The 23,362-nt window shown below is 36.4% G+C and overlaps 1 protein-coding gene across 1 annotated transcript in view; it reads right to left on the reverse strand.

The window, feature by feature from the left end:
- LOC111142315 (anoctamin 4) overlaps window positions 1-23,362 on the reverse strand; it is a 238,137-nt gene that overhangs the window by 202,762 nt on the left and 12,013 nt on the right. Inside the window, exons 2-3 of the mRNA XM_022495363.1 lie at window positions 17,161-17,265; window positions 1,209-1,345 (exon numbers count right to left, since the gene is read on the reverse strand). Of these exons, the coding sequence (XP_022351071.1) occupies window positions 1,209-1,345; window positions 17,161-17,265 (242 nt within the window). The remainder of the gene's footprint in view (window positions 1-1,208; window positions 1,346-17,160; window positions 17,266-23,362) is intronic.

Consider the following 23,362-nt stretch of genomic DNA (forward strand, 5'->3'; position numbering starts at 1 on the left):
CATGCCTGCTGTCTCATCCAAAAGGGAAAGTGTCAGCCGGAGGAATGAAAATGTCACATCCCATGTCTTGGTGCAGACATTCTCAAGGGATGACCAGTCCTCACTGATTTTTTTTTTTTTTTTTGTACTTTTGCTTTAAGAGGTACTCAGAGGTCTACCCAAATAAACACTTTCTTAACAATTATTTACCAGACAAGGGAACTACTCTGTAGACTTAGCACATCAGTATCTGTCTGCAAAAATAAGGTTTCAGCCTCAGCATCAGGAGGAAGTTTACCAAAGCCTTAACTCTCTTGAGACTGTTTCCTTTTCTGTAAGTTAAGGAGATAAGACTAGGTGCTCTTCGAGGTCCCTTTTGAGAATCCTCCTTTATGTCACATCATGGCACTCAAGGTAACTAGGTGAAGAGATGAAAAGGAATGAGGTTTTTTGTTTTTGTTTTTGTTTTTTTTTAATACATGAATAGTAGCATATGGTGTTGGTAGAAAGAGGTCTGGGAAGCTTGGTAGAAGTAAACAATTTTTCCTGTTCAAAGGTGTTATCCTGTCAATGGTTAACTGCCTCTGAAATAATAACAGTAGGAATATGCATAAATGACTGATTTTGTGTTCCTATTACCTATACCTAATGCATATACAAAGAAGGTATTAAACTCCACTGAGACAAAATCTAAGCAATAGTGAATGCCCCTAACAAAAGACTTTTCTTCCAAAATGACATATGAACAGATGGATCTATTTACAATTGCAATGTTTCCAGATTACAGAGGCAAACAGAAACTGGGGGCGGCTTTGGACAACATAATCTACTGAGAGCTGGTCCATTTTGTGTCATTGTTCTATGTGCTGGGAGATTTATACAAGGAAGTCCATGCTTGTAAAGCTTTCTTTCTAATAGTGACGCTCAGAATGTAGATTATCACAAAATGACAGGTGATTTTAAGTGTCTCCCTTTATATAAATGAAATGTCTCTAGGTATAAGAAGGGAAATATATCACTTAGTGAAAGTCTGTTTTAAGCATAGGTAGATTCAGGATCCCTGAAATATGCTGTACCTATGGAGGAAATCAAAAGACTATAAGACTTGTCCCTTGTTTTCTGGAAACCCACAGTTCAACAAGATGATGACTTTACACAATCCACTGGAATATGCTTCACAGGTTTCTACCTGGATGAAATATTGTATTTTTAAGAAATCATACACTTACCTCTCCCCCTGCTTCCAATCTACTAGCATCATCTGAAGTACTGGTCAGGTTTCCAGGGTGAAGCAGAGAATCGTCATCTTTGCAAGGACTGTTGACAGCTTCTAATTCATCAAAAAGAATATTGACATCCTTGGCCACTAAAGCCAAAATAAATTCATTAGAAGTGGGGTTAAGAACTTGGGATCTTAAAATCAATACCAAAATAGAAGACACTTCCCTTTGGCTTCATATTTTTTCATTGTTTCAATAACACCTTAATGATAGGTCTATTATTTTGTAAGAGAAAATGATGTCAGATGTAAAAACATGTTGATCAAACAGTGTCTTGATAAGGCAAGGAAAATGTGAAGCAAAGTGAAGTACCTCCACATATAAATATAACTTTCTTTCCATGACAAGAGGAGGTGTTATGTTTGTTTAGTTTTCCTTCACCTACTTGTTTAGCATCAAGTACTTTCACTTATTACTTCCAAGAACTCATTCTGTGTTGGACCTAACCTCTTTTACTTTATCTCATTTTATTTTTCATGAAAGTGGCTTACAACTTGCTAAGTGAACCCATATTATGTGCCAACTGCCAAGGTTCAGTAATATCTATAATTTTATTCCTTTGTTCCTTCCCAAAGTCTAATAAAGAAAACCTTATACAGTAATAAAGCATGTAGTTAGGTTTTCTGCATTTTCTCTTTCTCTAATCATGAATTGAAATCATGAAGGTACCCATTCAAGGGCTTTCCCAAGAGATTGTTGATGCCAATACATAAAGAACTATATATCAGACTTCCAAATAAAGACTTTACCATTCAAATACATAATACCTTGAACTGGACCAGATATGAAAGTTCAGCACTAGTGGCTGAAGACATATAGTGCCAGGTATAGGACCCTTCCTTAGCAACTCGAATGACAGACCAACATTGGAGTTCACCTTTTCTTTTGATGCTTTAGAAATTCCTAAGGAGGGGCGCCTGGGTGGCTCAGTGGGTTAAGCCGCTGCCTTCGGCTCAGGTCATGATCTCAGGGTCCTGGGATCGAGCCCCGCATCGGGCTCTCTCCTCAGCAGGGAGCCTGCTTCCTCCTCTCTCTCTACCTGCCTCTCTGCCTGCTTGTGATCTCTCTCTCTGTCAAATAAATAAATAAATAAAATCTTTAAAAAAAAGAAAGAAAGAAAGAAATTCCTAAGGATTTTTAACCCACCACAAGCCTCTGTGCAGAATAATTTGTAGGCAATATGGTACTATTTATCTATCACATACAAGAATATTCATCCTTTCATTCAAAAAATTTTTAGAGAGGTGCACATTATCTTGTGCACAGAGTTGAGTGATAGCCATACCCTGATAAACAAAAGTGACATGTCTTCCTGCCCTTGTGGTAACTAGTAAACAAAACAAATAGTCAAAGAATTATAAATTGCATCAAGTGCTATAAAGAAAAGAACATAGTTTGGATACAGTGGGAATAGAGATCATCTACTTAGTTGGTGTGACCAGGTTCTAAAGCAATTCATTTAACATCTAAGTTTTTCCTCTGTAAAATAAAATCGGCATGGCAATAAAATTAACACTTACTGCTTACTGTGGTAGGCTGAATCATGCCCCCCAAAGGTGATCTAGATCCTGGAACACATGAATATGTCACCTTCTATGGTAAAATGAACTCTAGATGTGCTTAATTCAAGGATCTTAAAATGGGAAATTAGCTTGGATTACATGAGTGGGCCCAGTGTAATTATAAGTGAGGCAAGAGGGTCAGAATCAGAGAGACAGATTGGAAAATGCTATGATGTCAGCTTTGGAAATGGAGGATAGAGCCATGAGTCAAGGAATGCAGGTGCCCTAGAAAAGCAAGAAAGCAGATTCTCCCCTATATCTGAGAAGGAACACAGTCTTGCTGGTACCTTGATGATTTCTGACCTTCAGAACAGTGATAAAATAAATTTGTGTTAAGTCACTAAATTTGTGACAATTTGTGGCAGCAGCAAAACTAAACCAATACACTTGTTACAGGTTTTTAGACTCTGCAGATCCAAAGGAAAAAAATCATGGTCTTTTCCTACAACTGGGATTTAGGAGCACCTCTGATGGGCCAGGAACTCAAGGAAAGGTACAGTTTTGAAGGAGCACAGTATGTCCAGTGTTGTGGGAGATGTCAAGAGGAAAGACAACTTCTCTGACAGGCCTACACAGGGAAAGTCCCTCGCCTCCACTTACTCTCCATCTCCTCTCACTGCTCATTTCTTCACAGCACTTATCACAAACTGTAATTATATTGTTTATTCATTTGTTTACTGTGTGATGGATATTTACTCTGTTAGAATATAAGTTCCATAAGGGACCTTGTCTGTCTTGACTGGTGTACAGAGGTCCTGGCACAGCCCTCAACACATATTTAATGACAGAACAATGATCTCAAGGTGGACACGTCTAATGATGTATGAGAGCCCCCCTTTCTCCAATATCCTATGGTTCTAGGACATTGTATATATATTTTTCCTAACACAATTCTTATTCACAAGCCAGGAGCTCCACAGTTTCAAGTAGATGCTGATTAAATTTTAAGTGCATAGTGATTAAATTTCAAGTAGCTATTGATTAGATTTAAACAACAGCATAAAAATATTTCAACAAAGTAGATCTGCTTACGATTCTAAATTCCACCCCTCAGCTGTGTGAACTTGTGCTCCCATTTCCTCACTAGTGAGGCACGTATGGGAAACTTCTCTCTCAGGGTAGCTGAAAAGAGGATTCAGTGAGATCATATAAATGTTAGTCTGACCCACAGCAGAGCTTCAAGGAATGCTGGCTTATCAATTTTAGACTCTGGGACCTTACGTCAGCACTTGGGTCTCAGCAGCACAAGACAGGTCAGGCATTTACAAGTTGGAATGGTTGTTATGAAGGGTAGACTGGGGTAAGGTGTGAAATAAAGAAGCTAAAGAGGACAATGAGATTCATGTCCAAGTGACTGGCTCTCCTTGGGGACAAACTCTTGCATTCATCTGTCCATGAGAATTGCCCCTTTGCTTTTGCTAATGTAGAAAACTACAAGATCTTCTGCTGGTATCACCTTCTGGTGTTGGTACAACCAGTTCCATAAAGCCCTCTATATTCTGGGGCTCCCAATTGGGGCTCTGTTGTCACCCTGAAGTTATATGGAATTGTCTGGAGACATTTTTTATCATTATGGCTAAGAAGAGGGGGTAGTGCTAACATCCAGCAGGTGAAAGCCAGGGGTACTGCTAACCATGCTACAATGTCAGAAAAGCCCCCTACAAGAGATATCTAGTCCAAAATATCAATAGTGTCGAGGTTGAAAAATTATGCTCTATTAAAGGTGGAACTCTTTGATTCTAGAGGGACCAGCTCACTTGGAAAAAGGAAGAGAAGTCTGTTTTCCCTACTTCTGCCCATCATTATTGCTGAAGAAGTTGTGATGTGGCTAATGCTACCTGAGTGCTCAAGGGAAACCAGTATGTCATACAATCTGAATTTTAGAGAATTTTTAGAGAATTAAGTGATATTAAGACATCATTATCACCTGCCAGCCTCCCAAGAATCTTAACAGGGATTAAAAATGCTGATCTGTCAAAATTTTCAGCTGAACACATGGTCAGTGAGAAGACTGTAGAACAAGTAGACAGCTATACAGACAGAAGAAACACCTGTCCTTTATCAATACTCCACCATTCTTACTGACAGATCAGCTATACGAGCTAAGTTTTAGAAACAAAGTATAATATCCTTTGAAGCAAACTTACATCATTTCTTTAAGGAGAAAAACAACCTCCAACTTCCAGAGTTATTCAATTTTTAAAAATCTGTTTATTCAGCAAGTTACTTTAGTTATTCAGCAAGTACTTAGCTACCTATCTTGGCTGGGCACTGTGCTGGGTTAGGTCAAGTACTAGACATGACAACCATGGCCCCTGTCCTCACAGAGCTCACCATCCAGCCAAGGTGACAGTGGGGCCTTTTTATCCATGGCAAGGATGTCACAAAGATACTCTACATTCAAGCAGTGTTACTTTTAATGGATCCCCTCACCTTTCATGCAGCCTAAGTAACAGACCTGCTCTGTATAAACTCAGGAAGGGCTGTGTGAACAGAACTGGGAAGCTGAGTCACAATAGATAGATACCACACATGTGGAAAGCAAGAGAGAGCCTCAAATGATTGTCCTTCACAAAAAGCAGGTATTCAGCCTAAGAAGACCAGGGAACAAAGTAGCAAAGACTCACATATAATAGCTACACAAGAGTCAAGAACCTCAGATTGCCTGGGAAGCAATTTTGGGAGACCAAAAACCTGCTAGAGTCTGAGTAAATCATCAAACTCAGAATAGGTAAGAAGAGATTTCTGTAGGCTGACTTGCTATGTTATCCCAGAATAGAGAAGGAGCAGAGAAGTCAGAGGGTCAGAAGACAGGGCAATTCTGACATTCTTTATGGGAAGGCAAGTTTACCCTGACAGCACTGAATCTACTCACTAAATATTTGTAATTCAGTGTAATTCACTGTAATTCAGTGAAAATCACTTGGATTTTTAGCCATTATTCACCTCCAGGGGGAAAAGGCCACAAATGTATTTCAAGGGCTCAAATAAGTAAGCAAATAAATTAATTATCTTCTGCCACTTGTTCACTGAGCCAACATTCATGTTAGGTGCTAGAGGCATGAACATGAACAAGACATGAGTGGATAAAATTGAAGCAGGACTATAAAGGCAGGGAAAACAAACACTAAGGGTGTCTTGTATCTTTTAGAGAGTAAGAAATAAATACCAAAAAATCAAAGCACTCGACTCACTGCTCTTTTAACTCTCCTATTCCTCAAATGCAGCAGAAAAATCCCATGGTGGCATTAACAGCACAGGAGTACTTTAATCTCAGAATTTTCTGATGCAGAGAAAATCAAGTGAAATTATAGGTCACTGAAGACAACATAAGACTGTGTAGTGTAATGCAGGTTATCTATATTTGTCCTCCAGAGTGCCAGCTCATTTTACTATTTTTGTCCTGAGTTCCAAATTATTACATCTGATATTCAGAACTTTGAAAATATTGCATATTGACCTTAAAGCATCATTAGAAAACACACAAAAAAAGGACACCTTCAGGAATGATTTAGAATGCAAACAAAACAAAACAAAAAACTTGTTTACATCTTAACACTTAGCTGTCTGTTTTGTAATAAGTTCTCTTTGCATCTAGCCCTAGGGTCTCTTCCAGGTGAAGGCCCAAGGCAGTTCTCTAAAACTGATTAGCAAATAGGAGGCACTCGGTGCCCATTTTTAAGTAAATAAAAACTAGTTGTAAGAGTCTATCAATTTGTTTTTTTTTTTTTACTATGCATTCATAATGCTATACTAAAGATCAAATTTTATAGAAATCATATATTGAGGGTTCCAGCTCATTTTGATTTAGAACTATAATAAATCTTGGTGCCCAAAAGATTTTTCTAGTCAATACTTTTTTAAATTTAATTTAATTTTTTTTCAGTGTTCCAAAATTCATTGTTTATGCACCACAGCCAGTGCTCCATGCAATATGTGCCCTCCTTAATACCCACCACCAGGCTCATCCCACCAACATCCCCCTCCTGTCCAAAACAACCCCCCTCCTGTCCAAAACCCTGTTTGTTTTTCAAAGTCCACAGTCTCTCATGGTTTGTCTCTCCCTCCAATTTCCCCCAGCTCATTTCTCTCCATCTCCCCATGTCCTCAGTGTTATTCCTTATGCTCCACAAGTAAGTGAAACCATATGATAATTGACTCTCTGCTTACTTATTTCACTCAGAATATTTTTATATGTTGTAATTTTCTTTTTTTTAACTTCAATTTTATTTTTTTCAGTGTTCCAAAATTCACTGTTTATGCACCACACCCAGTGCTCCATGCAATACATGCCTTCCTTAATACCCACCAATTTGTTTTCTTATTCTAGTTATCTTAGAGATTGCTTTAAAGTATCTGTTTCTTGAAAGGACTTGCTGTGGCTGATATCAAAGAGGTTACTGCCTATGTTTTCCTCTAGGATTCTGATGGATTCCTGTCGCACATTGAGGTCTTTATCCATTTTGAGTTTATCTTTGTGTACGGTGTAAGAGAATGGTCGAGTTTCATTCTTCTACATATAGCTGTCAAGACATGTCTCCAAAGGCAAAGGAAACAAAAGTGAAAATGAACTTTTGGGACTTCATCAAGATCAAAAGCTTCTGCACAGCAAAGGAAACAGTCAACAAAACAAAGAGGCAACCCATGGAATGGGAGAAGATATTTGCAAATGACAGTACAGACAAAAGGTTGATATCCAGGATCTATAAAGAACTTCTCACACTCAACACACACAAAACAGATAATCATGTCAAAAAATGGACAGAAGATATGAAGAGACACTTCTCCAATGAAGACATACAAATGGCTATCAGACACATGAAAAAATGTTCATCATCACTAGCCATCAGGGAGATTCAAATTAAAACCACATTGAGATACCACCTTACACCAGTTAGAATGGCCAAAATTATTAAGACAGGAAGCAACGTGTGTTGGAGAGGATGTGGAAAAAGGGGAACCCTCTTACACTGTTGGTGGGAATGCAAGTTGGTGCAGCCACTTTGGAGAACAGTGTGGAGATTCCTCAAGAAATTAAAAATAGAGCTTCCCTATGACCCTGCAATTGCACTACTGGGTATTTACCCCAAAGATATAGATGTAGTGAAAAGAAAGGCCATCTGTACCCCAATGTTTATAGCAGCAATGGTCATGGTCGCCAAACTGTGGAAAGAACCAAGATGCCCTTCAACGGACGAATGGATAAGGAAGATGTGGTCCATATACACTATGGAGTATTATGCCTCCATCAGAAAGGAGGAATACCCTACTTTTGTGTCAACATGGATGGGACTGGAAGAGATTATGCTGAGTGAAATAAGTCAAGCAGAGAGAGTCAATTATCATATGGTTTCACTTATTTGTGGAGCATAAGAAATAACATGGAGGACATGGGGAGATGGAGAGGAGAAGGGAGTTGAGGGAAATTGGAAGGGGAGGTGAACCATGAGAGACTATGGACTCTGAAAAACAGCCTGACGGTTTTGATGGGGTGGGGGGTGGGAGGTTGGGGGAGCCAGGTGGTGGGTATTATGGAAGGCATGTATTGCATGGAGCACTGGGTGTGGTGCATAAACAATGAATACTGTTACGCTGAAAAGAAATTTAAAAAAAAAAAAGACCCCCCCCCAAAATAAAGTATCTGTTTCTTTCCCAGACTCAGAGATTGAATATGAAGCAGTGGAAAGGAAGACAAAAACAAGGGCAATACAACGTACTGAGAGCTGACTATGTATTCAGAATTTTGGGGTCTGTTTTCCCTTTTCTTCCTCAAAATACCTTAGGAAAAGGGCATTATGAGAAAAAAAATCCAGGTTCAGAGACACTAAGTAAGGCCACAAAGCTAGTAAGTGACAGAGATGAAATCTAACCCAGTTCTGACCCCCAAATCTATGCTGTTTCTAGCTGGCCTCCTGTTTCTGTGGAAAGCATACTACTGTTCCTAAATCATGTTTGGCCAGGGACACCTGTATGACTCAGTCGGTTAAGCATCCAACTCTTGGTTTCAGCTCAGGTCATGGTCTTGGATCCTGGAGTTGAGCTCTGCATTGGGTTTCCAGTTCAGTGGGTCTGCATCCCAGTTCTTTCCCTCTGTTCCCTCCACCATCCCTTTTCATGGATGCAAAGTGTGTGTGCATTCTCTCTGTCCCTAATAAATAAATAATCTTAAAAAAAATCATATGGTTTCACTTATTTGTGGAGCATAACAAATAGCATGGAGGACAAGGGGAGATGGAGAGGAGAAGGGAGTTGAGGGAAATTGGAAGGGGAGGTGAACCATGAGAGACTATGGACTCTGAAAAACAATCTGAGGGTTTTGAAGGGGCGGGGGGTGGGAGGTTGGGGGAACCAGGTAGTGGGTATAAGAGAGGGCATGGATTGCATGGAGCACTGAGTGTGGTGCAAAAACAATGAATACTGTTATGCTGAAAAGAAATTAAAAAAAAAAAAAAGAGAGTCCTAACAGTTCTCATCACAAGAAAATAATTATGTTTATGTGTGGTATGGATATTAACTATGCTTACTGTCATTACCATTTTGCAATACCCACATATGCTGAGTTCTTATACAACGTAAAACTAATACATGTCCATTAAATCTCAATTAAAAAAATAAAAAATCGTACCTAAATTTAAAAAAAAATCATGTTTGGCTTTCAATCACAGGAAGTCCTTTAATTACCAACCAACTATCTTGTCACTGTTGTAATATTTATCTGAATAAAGCTAGACTTTACATCTGCTGCTGGACAGGTCTGACACTTTTAAAATTTAACAGATAGATTAAATTAAATGTTTTTAAAAAGTCAGAGAAACACACAGACTGAGCACAGTTTTGAGCACCTTAGGCTGGGATTTTAAAGACCAAACACCACTTAACATGTGTATACCAGCAAGCCTAGGACTCTGCTCAACATGCTTCAAGTGAATCTTATAACACCCCTAAGGCAAAGACTATCTGGTTTGCCAATGAGAGAAAAAAAGAGCGTAATTTGGAAAACTCAAAATAAATAGTAGTTGGAAAAGATATAAATCCTCCCTTAGCTAGTTTTATTCCTTTCCAAAGGTCAGTGGCCTTCAAAGTATGTTCCCTAGAACTGCAGGATCCTTTTGGGGGAGCTTCAGGGGCAATGGCAGGGACAAAGAGGAAACTAAGTGGGAAAAGCACTGCACCCTCCACTCCCAGCTACCCCAAACAACTCTGCTACCTTTTTTATATATTGAGATTATATGTGAAAATATATTTGAGGAAGAAAAAATAGATTCTACTGCTTTAAAATTTTTGGAAATCTCTGCTAGTGTTGTACAGCAACAATTATATGATTGTACTAACATCTCCCCAAAGAAAACCTGAGGAAAGAAAGCTAGGGTTCTAATTGTTATAGCTATGAGAGTAGGCACTTTTTTTTCTGCCATGGGAAGTTTACTTGAAATATTTTAAGATTGAAAATAGATCTCTGCAAAGAAAAAAGTCGTATTTTTTTTTGAATTTGTGATCATTAAAAAAATTTCATTGCCATCTCCTGGCTCAGTAATGATACAGTTTATAAAACAGAGCATAGACCACAGCATGGGGCATCCACAGAACACTGTGCAATGGGGCAAAGATCATTAACTTATTCCTGGGACAGCATGTTTCTTAGAAAGAGCTTCTGTTGCTATTAACTTCATTCTAAAGAAAAGGACAGACATCTCGATTACTTCTACAACAAGGCAGGTAATAATAGTACCTCTTAACTACCTGGGAATGATATTTAGAGAAGAACCAAGTACCTAATTCAGATCTTGCTCAATAGCCTTGGTTACCTTTTCACAATGTGAAATGAAATCAATGATGTTCTGTATTAAAGATCCTCCAAGTCTCTTGACTGTAACTTTCCCTTCTTCAGAAAGAACATTAGCTCTGGATTCAGACAAGCCTAGGTTCAAATGCTAGTCCTCATACCTACTAGCTCTTAGATTGGATTATTTAATTTATTCAAGGTTTAATGTCTTTATCTTTTCAGCAGGTGTAATACAATGTCTCACACAGGATTTTTGATAGGAATGAAGACAAGACAGCAACCAACACTAATGTAGCACTTGCCATGTGCCAGGCACCACACTAAAGGCTTTTACACAGTTTATTAGACTGTGTGGAAATTAAGGCAAGCAGAATATAAGACTAAATACAGTAATATGGGTAAAAGGTAAACCACAGAGTTGCCAGGCAAGATTATGTCTTCGATATATATCAGCACCTCCCTCCTCCCCATCCTCCCCTTTGAAACAGCATGACCATATGAATTAAAAAAAAAAAAATTGGAAATCAGGGCTCAAGTAATTGGATTCAAAATGACTCAGTGGATGTCACTGAGAAATGACTCAGTCTTGCGGACGCAGAAGCACAGTGCAGGAAGAGCACTGTGATTACATAGACACACGTGCAAGGGCAGAGGGTCCGACTACAGGATAACAAGATCCTTCCAACCTGCAAGTCCTCATTTCAGACACTTTGCTTTTTGCTCTCTTTCCTTCATTAGAACTTAACAGAACATAACACAATAACGTGCTGTGGTATGAATGCCACTTGACAGTCCTCACAGTCTGTATCTGCATATACTAGGAATCAAGAAAAGAAAAACTAAAGACAAGGCAGGAGGGGTGGGCAACAAGAAGTGGGGGAGGGGAGAGAACTGATCCCTAGAAAAGGCTGGGCCCTGGTAATAATTTAAAGCAAGAATTAAAAGGCTCAGTATAGCCTTTGAATAATATCTTTCTTAATGGTTTGCTAATATAATAAATGTACATACACATAGACATGGACTACAGAGCTTTAAGACTTGATTCTCAATCTGATGTCACAATGAAATATTTCTAAATGTCTGCTCCTCAAAAAATGTCCAGATTTTAAAAATCTAGTGACTAAAAAAGCAGAATTTTTGTTTTAATTGCTATTTTTATTTATTTATTTTTATTTATTTTATTGTACATGACACAGTAGGCACTAAAATCCTTGGACTGTTAAGATGGTATGAATCTTATTAGACAAACTCAAGAGTAAGCATTGTCCCCATGACCTTGTCATCATTACATTAAGTCACATCTTTGTCTAAGCCCCTCTCCCAACTGGCCTGGTAGACCATTTAATTTCAGTCATTGCTGACATTCCCATTCCTCTACCCCCCATATGTAGGACTGTAAAAGGTTTTGACAGAGGTTTTCTAAACATCTAAAGGATGTTTAGAGACCACTCAGGTCTCCAACCCACACTGTTACTGCTGAGCCACTCACTTTGTAAGTTTAGAGTAAAATTCATTCATTCACTCACTAACGAAATTTGTTAAGCAGCTACTATACTCTGCACTCTGCTTAAGGTACTAGATATGCAACAAAGAAATGGGAAGATGAGACTGACCCCTTCCCAGAACCCCCAAAGCTCGCTGAAATATGGAAGATCTCCTCAGGCTGGAGAATCTTAGCCAATGCTGGCTTTCAGGTGGCTCAAGTGCTGGCTCCTAGCACACAACCCAACCATTCATTCCCTTTTCCCCCATCCATGGGAAGCCATGCTACCACTGCAGGACAGTCTAAGGGAGCTGGACAGGAAATTCCTTTTCTCCCACTGTCTCTCTGTCTGGGTATTTCTTTGTGTGTCTGTCTCTTTTTACCAAGGATTAGCCACTCATAAGCCTAGACTTTCAGAAAACAAAAGCCAGGAACTTCAGGTAACACAGAACTCTGCTGAAACAAAGGAGTTCAGGGCACCTAGCTACCACCTTGGGATGGGAAACAATGGGTTAGAAGAGAGAGAGGGAAAAATTACATCCAGGAAAACACACATGCACACACCCTTACATTATACTGTCATATAAGAATGTTTTCCTCTTAGAAAACAATCAAGTTGCTTTCATTTTGAACAATAAAACAAATGTGATCTCTGTTTTAATTTCTTTTGAACTGAACTGTGCACAAAAACTTTCACCATTGCTTTAAGATACTATGCATAACACAGTGCCCTGCTACATGACAGGTCAGGTGGAGAGATGGGTGAATGGTTGAAATAACTTTTCTTCTTTAGAAGCTGTACATCTGTTATGGGGAAATTTGAGAAACAACTTGTAGGTGGCTAGCCACCCTAAGACATCTTTTGAACAGGAGAAGCCATTGTTAGGGCTTAAGCACTATAGGAAAAAAAAATGTAAATGTATCTTACAATGTAGAAGCATGGGGAAGAATTCTTGCATCAAGACATAACAAAATAAGAATAATTTTATTAAAAATATTGAGTAGCTCACTTTTCCTAATCATGTTTATTTAATCTTTTATTTATCAGAACAAGGGCCAGCATATGACTAAATACTGACTGTCAAATATTAACCTATAGCCTTGGGGAAGTATACTCAGTCTTTTCATCTTTAAAATGGAGAAAACACATCTACTATTTCTTATAGGGTTGTTTTAAGAAAAGAGATAGTAAGGGAAGAGCACTTATTACAATGGCTGGCTTACCTTAGAAACTCAAAAAGTGTTTCAAATTCTCTCTCTCTCCTAGCTTGATCTTAAAGGTTTTATATATATCTATATCTATATCTATATATATCTCCACAAAATTCCAAGAAAATAATAAAATGTTCCGTCATCTCAACAAAAATGTCTGTAGGAGAGAGGAATTTTTCTGATGTCCAAATCCTATGTATTTTTGCATTTTTGTAAGTTGGTCTCTCAAAGCTTCCTATAAATAATAGTCTAAGGTACAGTCCCTTTAAGAACCAAACTATGTGTATTTATACTTAGAACTTTCAACTGATTTGTTAAATATCTGAATCACATTTGGAATCTAGGGTGAAGCTGAAGGTAGATAAATGGCCCAAATCTTTTCTACCAGACATGACCAAAGCCGTGTAGGCAGTTTCCTAAAACTACTTAACAAAAATTTTATTTTTTTTTAACAAGAAAACAGATTGGTTCCAAAGTATTAGAAAATATTTAAACCTAAAAAGAGTTGATTTGCATTTGAAGGTGAAATAATATATTTCCCTTTTATTATGTTAGTCATCATACAGTATTTCACTAGTTTTTGATATAGTGATCCATGATTCATTGTTTGCATATAACACCCAGTGTTTTATAGGATCTATACTCTAGGATCTACAAAACACTCATGAAAGAAATTGAAGAAGACACAAAAAGATGGAAAAACATTCCATGCTCATGGGTCGGAAGAATAAACATTGTTAAAATGTCTATGCTGCCCAGAAGAATCTATACTTTCAAAGCCATCCTGATCAAAATACCAACGGCATTTTTCAAAGTGCTGGAACAAATAATCATAAAATTTGTATGGAAGCAGAAAAGACCCTGAATCACAAAGAAAATGTTGAAAAAGAAAAATAAAACTGGGGGCATCATGTTGCCTGATTTCAAGCTATAATTCAAAGCTGTGATCACCAAGACAGCATGGTACAAAGGCAGACACATAGATCAATGGAACAGAATAGAGAACCCAGAAATGGAACTTCAACTCTGTGGTCAACTAATCTTTGACAAAGCAGGAAAGAATATCCAATGGAGAAAAGACAGTATCTTCAACAAGTGATGTTAGGAAAATTGGACAGCCACATGCAGAAGAATAAAACTGGACCATTTCCTTACACCATACACAAAAATAGACTCTGAATGGACGAAAGACCTAAATGTATGATCGGGATCCATCAAAATCCTAGAGGAGAAAAGAGGCAGCAACATCGCTGACCTTGGCCACAACAACTTTCTGATAGACACGTCTTCAAAGGCAAGGGAAACAAAGGCAAAAAAGAACTTTTGGGATTTCATCAAGATCAAAACCTTCTACACAGCAAAAGAAACATTCAACAAAACAAAGAGCCCACCCACAGAATGGGAGAAGATATTTGCAAATGAGACTATAGACAAAGGGCTGATATCCAAGACCTATAAAGAACTTCTCAAACTCAACACCCAAAAAACAAGTAAGTCAAAAAAATGGGCAGAACACATGAACAGACACTTCTCTAAAGAAGACATACAAATGACTAACAGACACATGAAAAAATTTTCATCATCATTAGCCATCAGGGAAATTCAAATCAAAACCACATTGTGATACCGCCTTATACCAGTTAATGGCAAATATTGACAAGGCAAGAAACAACAAGTGTTGGAGAGGATGTGGAGAAAGGGGAATGCTCTTATACGGTTGGTGGGAATGCAAGTTGGTGAAGTCACTTTGGAAACCATGTGGAGGTTCCTCAAGAAATCAAAAATAGAGCTACCCTATGACCCAGCAATTGTACTACTGGGTATTTACCCCAAAGATACAGATGTAGTGAAAAGGGCCATATGCACCCCAATGTTCATAGCAGCAATGGCTACAATTGCCAAGCTGTGGAAAGAGCCAAGATTCCCTTCAACAGATGAATGGATAAAGAATATGTGGTCCATACACACAAAGGAATATTACTTAGGCATCGGAAAGGATGAATACCAAACTTTTGCATCAACGTGGATGGGACTGGAGGAGATTATGCTGAGTGAAATAAGTCAAGCAGAGAAAGTCAATTATCGTATGGTTTCACTTACTTGTGGAACATAAGGTATATCATGGAGGACATTAGGAGAAGGAAGGGAAAAATGAATGTGGGGATATCGGAGTGGGAGACAAACCATGAGAGAATATTACCCTTTTCTTATTTTTAAACTTAAATATTAACTACTCAAAATTATATGCTTCTATTAGTTCACAAAGAGCTCACTGTTCTAAACAATAAAAGTCATCATATACAACTCTGTGTTTAGTAAGATATGCTAATAAAAATTACCTTAAAAATAGTGTCATAATGTGCTGTGAAGTGTGTAAACCTGGCGATTCACAGACCTGTAACCCCTGTGGCTAATAACACATTATATGTTAATAAAAAATAAAAAATAATTAAAAAATAGTCTCATAACCATTTAAGTCATTTTGATATAAGTTCATGCAGCCCTAAAAAAATTTTAGGTTCATCTGCACTTGCATAGAAGCCAACTTTATCACTTATTAAAATTTTTTTAAAAAATCCTTTCAGCACTCTATAATCTATCATCTTTCAAATCAGATGAAGTAATTACAGAATTTTATAACTTTCCATGAAAAAATTATTTTCTCCCCCATGTCTATTAATTGGATTTTTAGTCTCCTGGGGAAATTTTTTTCTCTTTTATTCATTAACCTTATATGAAGGGATTGCCCAAGCAGAACAAATAGCTGGTCCTTTTGTCTTTTTCCTTAAAAATATTTCTCTTAAAACCAGCCTCATCTTCAATTTTAGGATCCTTCCTCTTGATGTGTTTCAACCCCATACTGAGCACATTCAGAAAGGAATTAGATGAAGGGTAGGAGACCCTCCATTCCAGCTGGTCTCCATTCTTGATCATACTAGCCTGGAACATAACTTCTCCCACCCTCAATTCTACCTATAGAGTGGAAGTATTAATTATCTCAGAAGGTTGATAGGGTAGTATGATGACAAAAGGGGTAACTGCTATGAAAATACTTAAAATTTCTCATTAAAAATTTAGTATAGAAATGCAGTGTCACAAAAAAGTAGCAAAAAATTACAGTGGTTCTTCCTGGAGTGCTCTTCAGATCTAATCCCTTCAAGCACAACACTGTAGAATACTATTTGATCTTAAAAGAGTATCATTATCTAGTATTAGGGTCCTGATAATGAAACACAAATTTTAATGACTTAGTCTATGATACCACATCATCCATCCTCAATGCTAAATCTACAACTTGAGGAAATGTATTAAGATCAAATTCTTAGTAAAAACTATAATACAAACTAATGTAAGAAGAGTTAACATTAATCAAAATGCTTAGAAGAGAGAGGTCACTTCTCAAGTTATAGCCTGTCATCAGTGACTTGAAATATACACTTTTGGAGAATAAATTCATGATATCAGGTTACTACAACATTTACTTCTTACTACTCATACATCTGAGCAAAGGAATAGTATTCTAATAATAATATTCTTGAAAATTTATTTGATTATGATTAATCAATGAATCTAAATATTATAGTACCTAGTGATTCACGATATATTATAGTATACTAAATATGGAACTCCAGTTCTACCATCAGGCCTCTTCAAAGGCCCCATTACTGTGTGGCTTAGTTTCACAAACTAAACCTGCATTTCACTAACCATCTCTTTTGGACTCAAAATTATTTTACACAGTATCTCCTTTACAACATTTTCTTTAAACTTGGCATCTAAGGTTTCTAGTTTTATCATCCCTCCCAAGTATTAGAATAGATTCTCCTTTCATGGTCAAATTAAAATTTGAGGGAAACTTACTTTCTTGTATTGCATTAAGAATCTCTGAAAAGTCCACATCACTCTTTGAGCCGTCAGGTAGTATTTGCATATCCAGCTGGTAGCCTTGCAAATCCACACCTCCTTCTAGAGAAATGAAAGATATTCATGGAGTTTGCACTGGTTATCAGAGAGCCCAGCATTAGGGTCCCAAGGAGAAGCAATGTCAAAATCTAAAACAAATAGCCAGCTGATTCACCAATGATCCTCCCTCTTGGAAAAAGGACTTAAAAAAAAAAAAAAAAAAGAGAAACATTACCAGCCATTTGCTCCTTATGGGACCAAAAAGGTTTAATTGAATTTCCAATGTAAAAAATAAGGCAATTACTCTACTAAAATATCATACACTTCATAGTATTTACTGATCTAGGTGAAGATATATGTTAGCCTCCACCCAAGGACGTTTAAAATTATTTTCATCTTCATATGGCTAAAAAGTGACATTCAACACAAATACTTCATATCATCTTCTCTAAAATTATGATTCATTCACAGAAAAGGATTTAATATTTTTGATAACACAGGAAAATCAACATCACTTTTCCCCTCACAGTTGGACTTTCCTGCTACATCATTTATTTTTCAATTTTATCAGAATACTTTTATTTTTTTCTATGATGTAATTAAGCCTGTTGTACTACATTTGTCTCATGTATTTTTGGTGTGCTCTAAAGAAGACTTTGTGTGTGTGTGTGCTGTTCCACACGTCTATAGAACATTAAAGATGTCAAAGAAACCAAGACCTCAAAAAGTAGTTTTCTCACTAATAATAATAAACCTTTAAATGTTTCTTAAAATAATCACTAAGAACATCTTTAACTCTGAGGAGTCTCGAAGAGCTAAAAAGTCAGTGCTAAAATAAAAAGATAGCCTGATGAATAGAATGGGGCATGCCCTAGCTTCTAATATTTTTGTAGAAATAATTATTTCATAAGCCCAGGAATTATTCTTAGCCTTGAATAAATTTCAGTTACATCCCTAAAACTCAAAAGAATATGGCACAGTCACTATCGTATAAGGACACTCATTCTAGGAGGGACGTGGACAGAAGTAACTTAATATAATAGAAGGTACACTTTAGAATAGCTATCACCCAGGACCTAGAACGGTGCCTAGCAGGCCCTCAATAAATGAAGGCTGAACAAATGACTAAGCCTACATGATAATTTTGAAACAAAGGCCATACAGCTCTAAAGAAATCTATAAACTTAGATTCTAGAGTCCTGCAAACCAGCATTCAAATTCTTATTAGGAAACAGAGTCTCTCTCAATCTTGGTTTTCTCATCTATAAAATTATATCTCCGTATGAGAAATTTGAGAGGCAGGGCAGGAGGCCGTGGGGGGAAAGGCGGGAAAAATGAAACAAGATGGGACTGGGGAGGGAGACAAACCATATGAGATTCTTAATCTCAGGAAACAAACTGAGGGTTGTTTGGGGGTGGGGGAGGAATTGGGTGTGGCTGGGTTATGGACACTGGGGAGGGTATGTGTTATGGTGAGTGTTGTGAATTGTGTAAGACTGATGAATCACAGACCTGTACCCCTCAAACAACTAATACATTATAGGTTAATTAAAAAAATAGGGGTGATAATAACAGTCTCACAAAACAACCATGAAGACTAAATGACATAATGCATGAACAGCTCTTAGCTGTCAAATAGTCAACACTCAGTAAATGGAAGCCACTACTATTATCATCCATAATAATGTATTAAAGGAACATTGACATTTATACAGAAACTAGCTACTGAATAATAAGAATAAGAATAAGAATAAGAAGGAAGCCACAGCCTGTTCTTTGGGATACCAGCATGCATTTCAGTGACTATCAAGCATTGTCAAGCACTGAAGACATAGTGAACTTTTAAATGTATGCATGCAGTTGCCTCACTGAAGTTAACAGTTGAGACTAAGCTTCTCAATAGGAATTAAAATGGGTTATTTGGTTTTTCCCCCAATGGCCAGCTAATGTGCAGAAGTACAACGTTCTACTGCTTTTCAACTTCTGCTAAGGCTAAGTGCCTTTGTTCTGCTCAATAACCAAAGGCCTTATAATAACAATGACAAAAAATAAATAAGAATATTCAATACTGCCTATAGGCTGTCTCTAGGCTATGTACTTTATCATCTCATTTAGTCTTTACCTTTGAAAAGAAGGTGCACTGGGAAGGAATAATTTGCCCAAAGTCACACATCTACTAAGTTGTCAAGATGCAACTTCAACACATGCTCCTACCAGTCTTGAATACCCCTCATATCAAAGCAGTCACAAATATAGGCTATTGGAAATAAGGGAAATGGATTTACCAATAGTCCCATGTTCTAGTGCTTCAGATCATGACAAATACCATTACATAAACTAAAAAACAAATGACTTGCTAAAGAGGCTAATAAACAGAAGCCCAACTTGTTTATCTTGTTTGTCTTAGTCAGGAGATCATAAATTCATGTAGAAGTGTTTTGACTAATAAATAACTATAATTTCTAATAACCAAAATTCCACAATTTTTTAGTAATTATTTTGTTTTGAGAACAGTATAGAAGTATAAAAGTCACCAAAAAAACAACATAAAGGAGGCATTCAGGCCATTAAAGTCTGTTTTTAAAGAATATTTAATGCTTAAGGTATCAAGAAAATGTAAGGAAAATGGATACAGGGATAGAGATAAATGGATTTGTTTCAAGTATATTAAAAAAAATTATCCTTATATATTAGAAAAAAAGGCAGTAAGAAATAGTCCAAATGGGTATAGAAGTTATCTCTCACCTGTAAAATATTCATATATTTTGTTTAATTCTTTATCTGCTCTATGTTTTTTTTTAACAATAAAGAAAATATTTTTATAATTTTGAAGTCATTAAATTCAGACTGTGGCACTGGAGAACATTAAATATTGAGAGTTCAGGATTCAAGACTTAAAGACTACAGTTGCTAATAAGGGATCAATCTAACATAAAATCTAGCATATAATTTTCTAAATTCTTAAATGTAAATTAATGAAAAAATTAATTCTTAAAATATATAATTTAAATAGCTCCAAATTGCAGGATGCAACATTTTCTTCATGGTAAATTGTAAGATCACATTTAGAATCCCTAAAATACAAGGTATTTTTCTTCCTCTGCTCTCGAAGAAATATAAAATACACTTTAAATTGTAATATAAGGGTCTGGAACTTCTGGCAGGAAGTCATTCATTAAAGTCCAATATGACAAAGTAGGGGATGTTATAAAACAATGACTTTTGTAAACTTTCCTAAATAGAAAGTGATCACTTGTTCAAGGACATTTTCAAATGAATCCTTCAAGGTGACAATCTTTACCTTTAGCACACACTGCCCAGTGAACAAGACAAAATACTTCAATACAGAAAGTTCTATGTCTATTTTGAACTTCTGATATTTGTTTATTGTTAGTCCTACATTTTTTATGTGATCTCTAAAAAGTGAAGAATCAAAGCTCTTTCTACAGTCAGAGATGCCTCTGACTTTGAGTCAAAACACAAAGCTCTTTTTCAGAGGCAAGATGGTGAAAATGTCATGGTTTCAAAATGATGAAGTTTTAAAATAAAATATAACACCACTGGGCCTCAGTCATTGGCATGCAACCAAATGTAATCCCAAGGAAACTAAACCAATAAGTTACATCAAAGAGGGGAAACTTTAAAAAGATTCCTGACGATGTGGAGAACATAATGAACAATTTTAAAAATCAAAAATAGCCACAAAATTCATGTGATCCAAATCCGCCTTGAGCTTTTCTCACACTTGATTGAATGATTATATTCAAATCTTAATTGTGATTCTGTTGTGTGAGTCAAGTTGAAAGTAGTTCTAATAAAAAGGAACCATGATAACAGTGCTTACATTTAATAAAAGATCTTCAGCTGAGCAAACAAAATGTTAAAAATTCATTTTAGATTTATAACTAGTTTACATGGATTTAGCTAAATGCTTATATACAAAAGGAATCAAAAAAAGAAAAAAAGTTCTAAATAGGAGTCTCAATTAACACATATGTCAATGCCTCTCCCATTCCATCTCTGCCCGTAGAAATCCCTTTCTACTTTTAAGGCCCTTCCTAAATGCCCTGCTTTAGGAAGCATTTCTTGACCCTAACAAGCAAATACCATTTTCTACATTTCTATTTTGAACTTCTATAGCTACTTATATTTTATCTTTTCTATAGTACATGTTTTCCATCAAAAATCAGGTAGGTAAAGTATTTGGCACAGTATGGAGTAGACACAGACAACATGTGAGCTCTTATCTCCCCCCATCTAGATTTTCTTCTAAATCTCTAGCACCCTCAACTAAACTATAACATGAGGGAGGCCTGGGACCAAACTGCATCTACCTTTTTATCTCCTACAGAATCTAGATCAATGCCTTGAACATATTAATTTCTCAATTAAAGTTCTTACACTGCAATTTTATATTACTAGTAACAGTGGAAACAGACTGAGAAAACATCCCAGTTTTCTTTCATTGTACATAATGTTAAGACTTCTTGATAGATTATCTATAGACAACTGTGAAAGACATGTTCTAAATCAAACACTTACTTTTTTGTGAACTCTTCTCAAATCCTGTCAAGTAATAAAGAAAATGCTAAGGTACCAACATCTTAAATCTTATAATGAAAGTCAACAGTTGTCAACCTTACCCCTTTCTCAACCCCAGACCCATTCCTTTAGCACCAACACTCTCAAGAGTTTGTTTTTACTTCTTTTGGCTATTTCCATGTGGGTATGCCATTGTATCTTGATCAATTTTATATATTACTTATTATTTCCTGCTATGATACAAGACAATATAAGTTATATGATGGACTGCCACTCTCTCTTGCCCTCCACCCATCCATCCAATCATTATTCTTAGTTATACTGTTATATTGTCTTAGTTCAATAACTTTAAATGACTTTAAATTCAATATCTTGTTCAAATATAAATAGATCCTATATTTGCAAATTAACACATAGTGGTATAGAAAAGCAGATTTTGATACTATATTGACCTGGATTTGAATTCCCTTTTTTATGTAACCCTGAGCCATTAAATAATGAGCCTTATTTTTCTCATTTATAAAATGGAAAGGAGGAAATTTTTGAGAAGCTCTATTAAAAATTATGGACAATTGTTTACATGCATGCAAATATGGTTCATAGTGTTAGATCATCAAGTGATGATCTATTTTCTTTTTTCTTTTTTTTTTTTTGATGATCTATTTTCCATGTCTCATCTAATTTTATAATGACATATTCTGTTCTCTGAAAAATGAAGGCCAATTCCAAGTTTAAGGTCTGGATTAAATTAAAAAATGCATTAAAAACCTCTAATTAGACTTGAAATAGTTATTTCATGTTGAAACAGAAATAAAGAGAAGTGTGACAAGTTAAATCTTACCTTTGCCATGCAACATACAAGATGGGGAACTCTGTAAAGTGGGCTAAAAGGGACAATGGTATTTTCTGTGATTTCCTTATAATGAATGATGCTTGATCTGAGCATCTGTCTACATTCTATTTATATTCTGCAAATAAAAATTGGTATTTCCTGTCCCAAGAGGTATTTTTAATACAAATTATCAAATGCAACATTTTTACAGAACAGGAAATAGTAATATATCAAAACATGATAATAAAATCTAAAATAAATCCTCACATGAATATTTTTGGACTTAATAGGCTGCAAAAAAACACCATTCTTGTAACTGAGAGTTTGTTTTCAATTCCCTGTAGTGAATTCAATGTTTCTATGACAGTGTTAAGATGAAGCACAGTATTAAGAAGGGGGAGAGGTACGTTCTGTCTTCTTTACAAATTTTCCCTGCATCAGACAATGCTCAAGATACATCTTTTAAGAAGGAAGAAAATAAATTCAGTTCTTCTGAAGGATCTGAAATTGGAAACCCTAGATTCACATGTGGGATATTCCACCAGTTCTAGAAAAACTTTCCATTTCTGTTTCTTAATTTCGTTTATATTGTTTACCAATAATCTATCTAGCATGCTGTAAGCTAAAAAGGCTTCGCAAGAGAGGATGCTTCATAAGTGCTATTGTAAAAAGATACACGAATCACTCTTTCATATTAGTCTTGTATAACTATAAATCTAGTGATATTGCAAGATCATGGTCTTACAAAAGAAAGCCCAGCATTGTATTAGAAGGAATAAACAGACA

The sequence above is a fragment of the Enhydra lutris genome, unplaced genomic scaffold (assembly GCF_002288905.1).
Source record: "Enhydra lutris kenyoni isolate GAN:26980312 unplaced genomic scaffold, ASM228890v2 scaffoldscaffold7, whole genome shotgun sequence".
Lineage (NCBI taxonomy): Eukaryota > Metazoa > Chordata > Mammalia > Carnivora > Mustelidae > Enhydra > Enhydra lutris.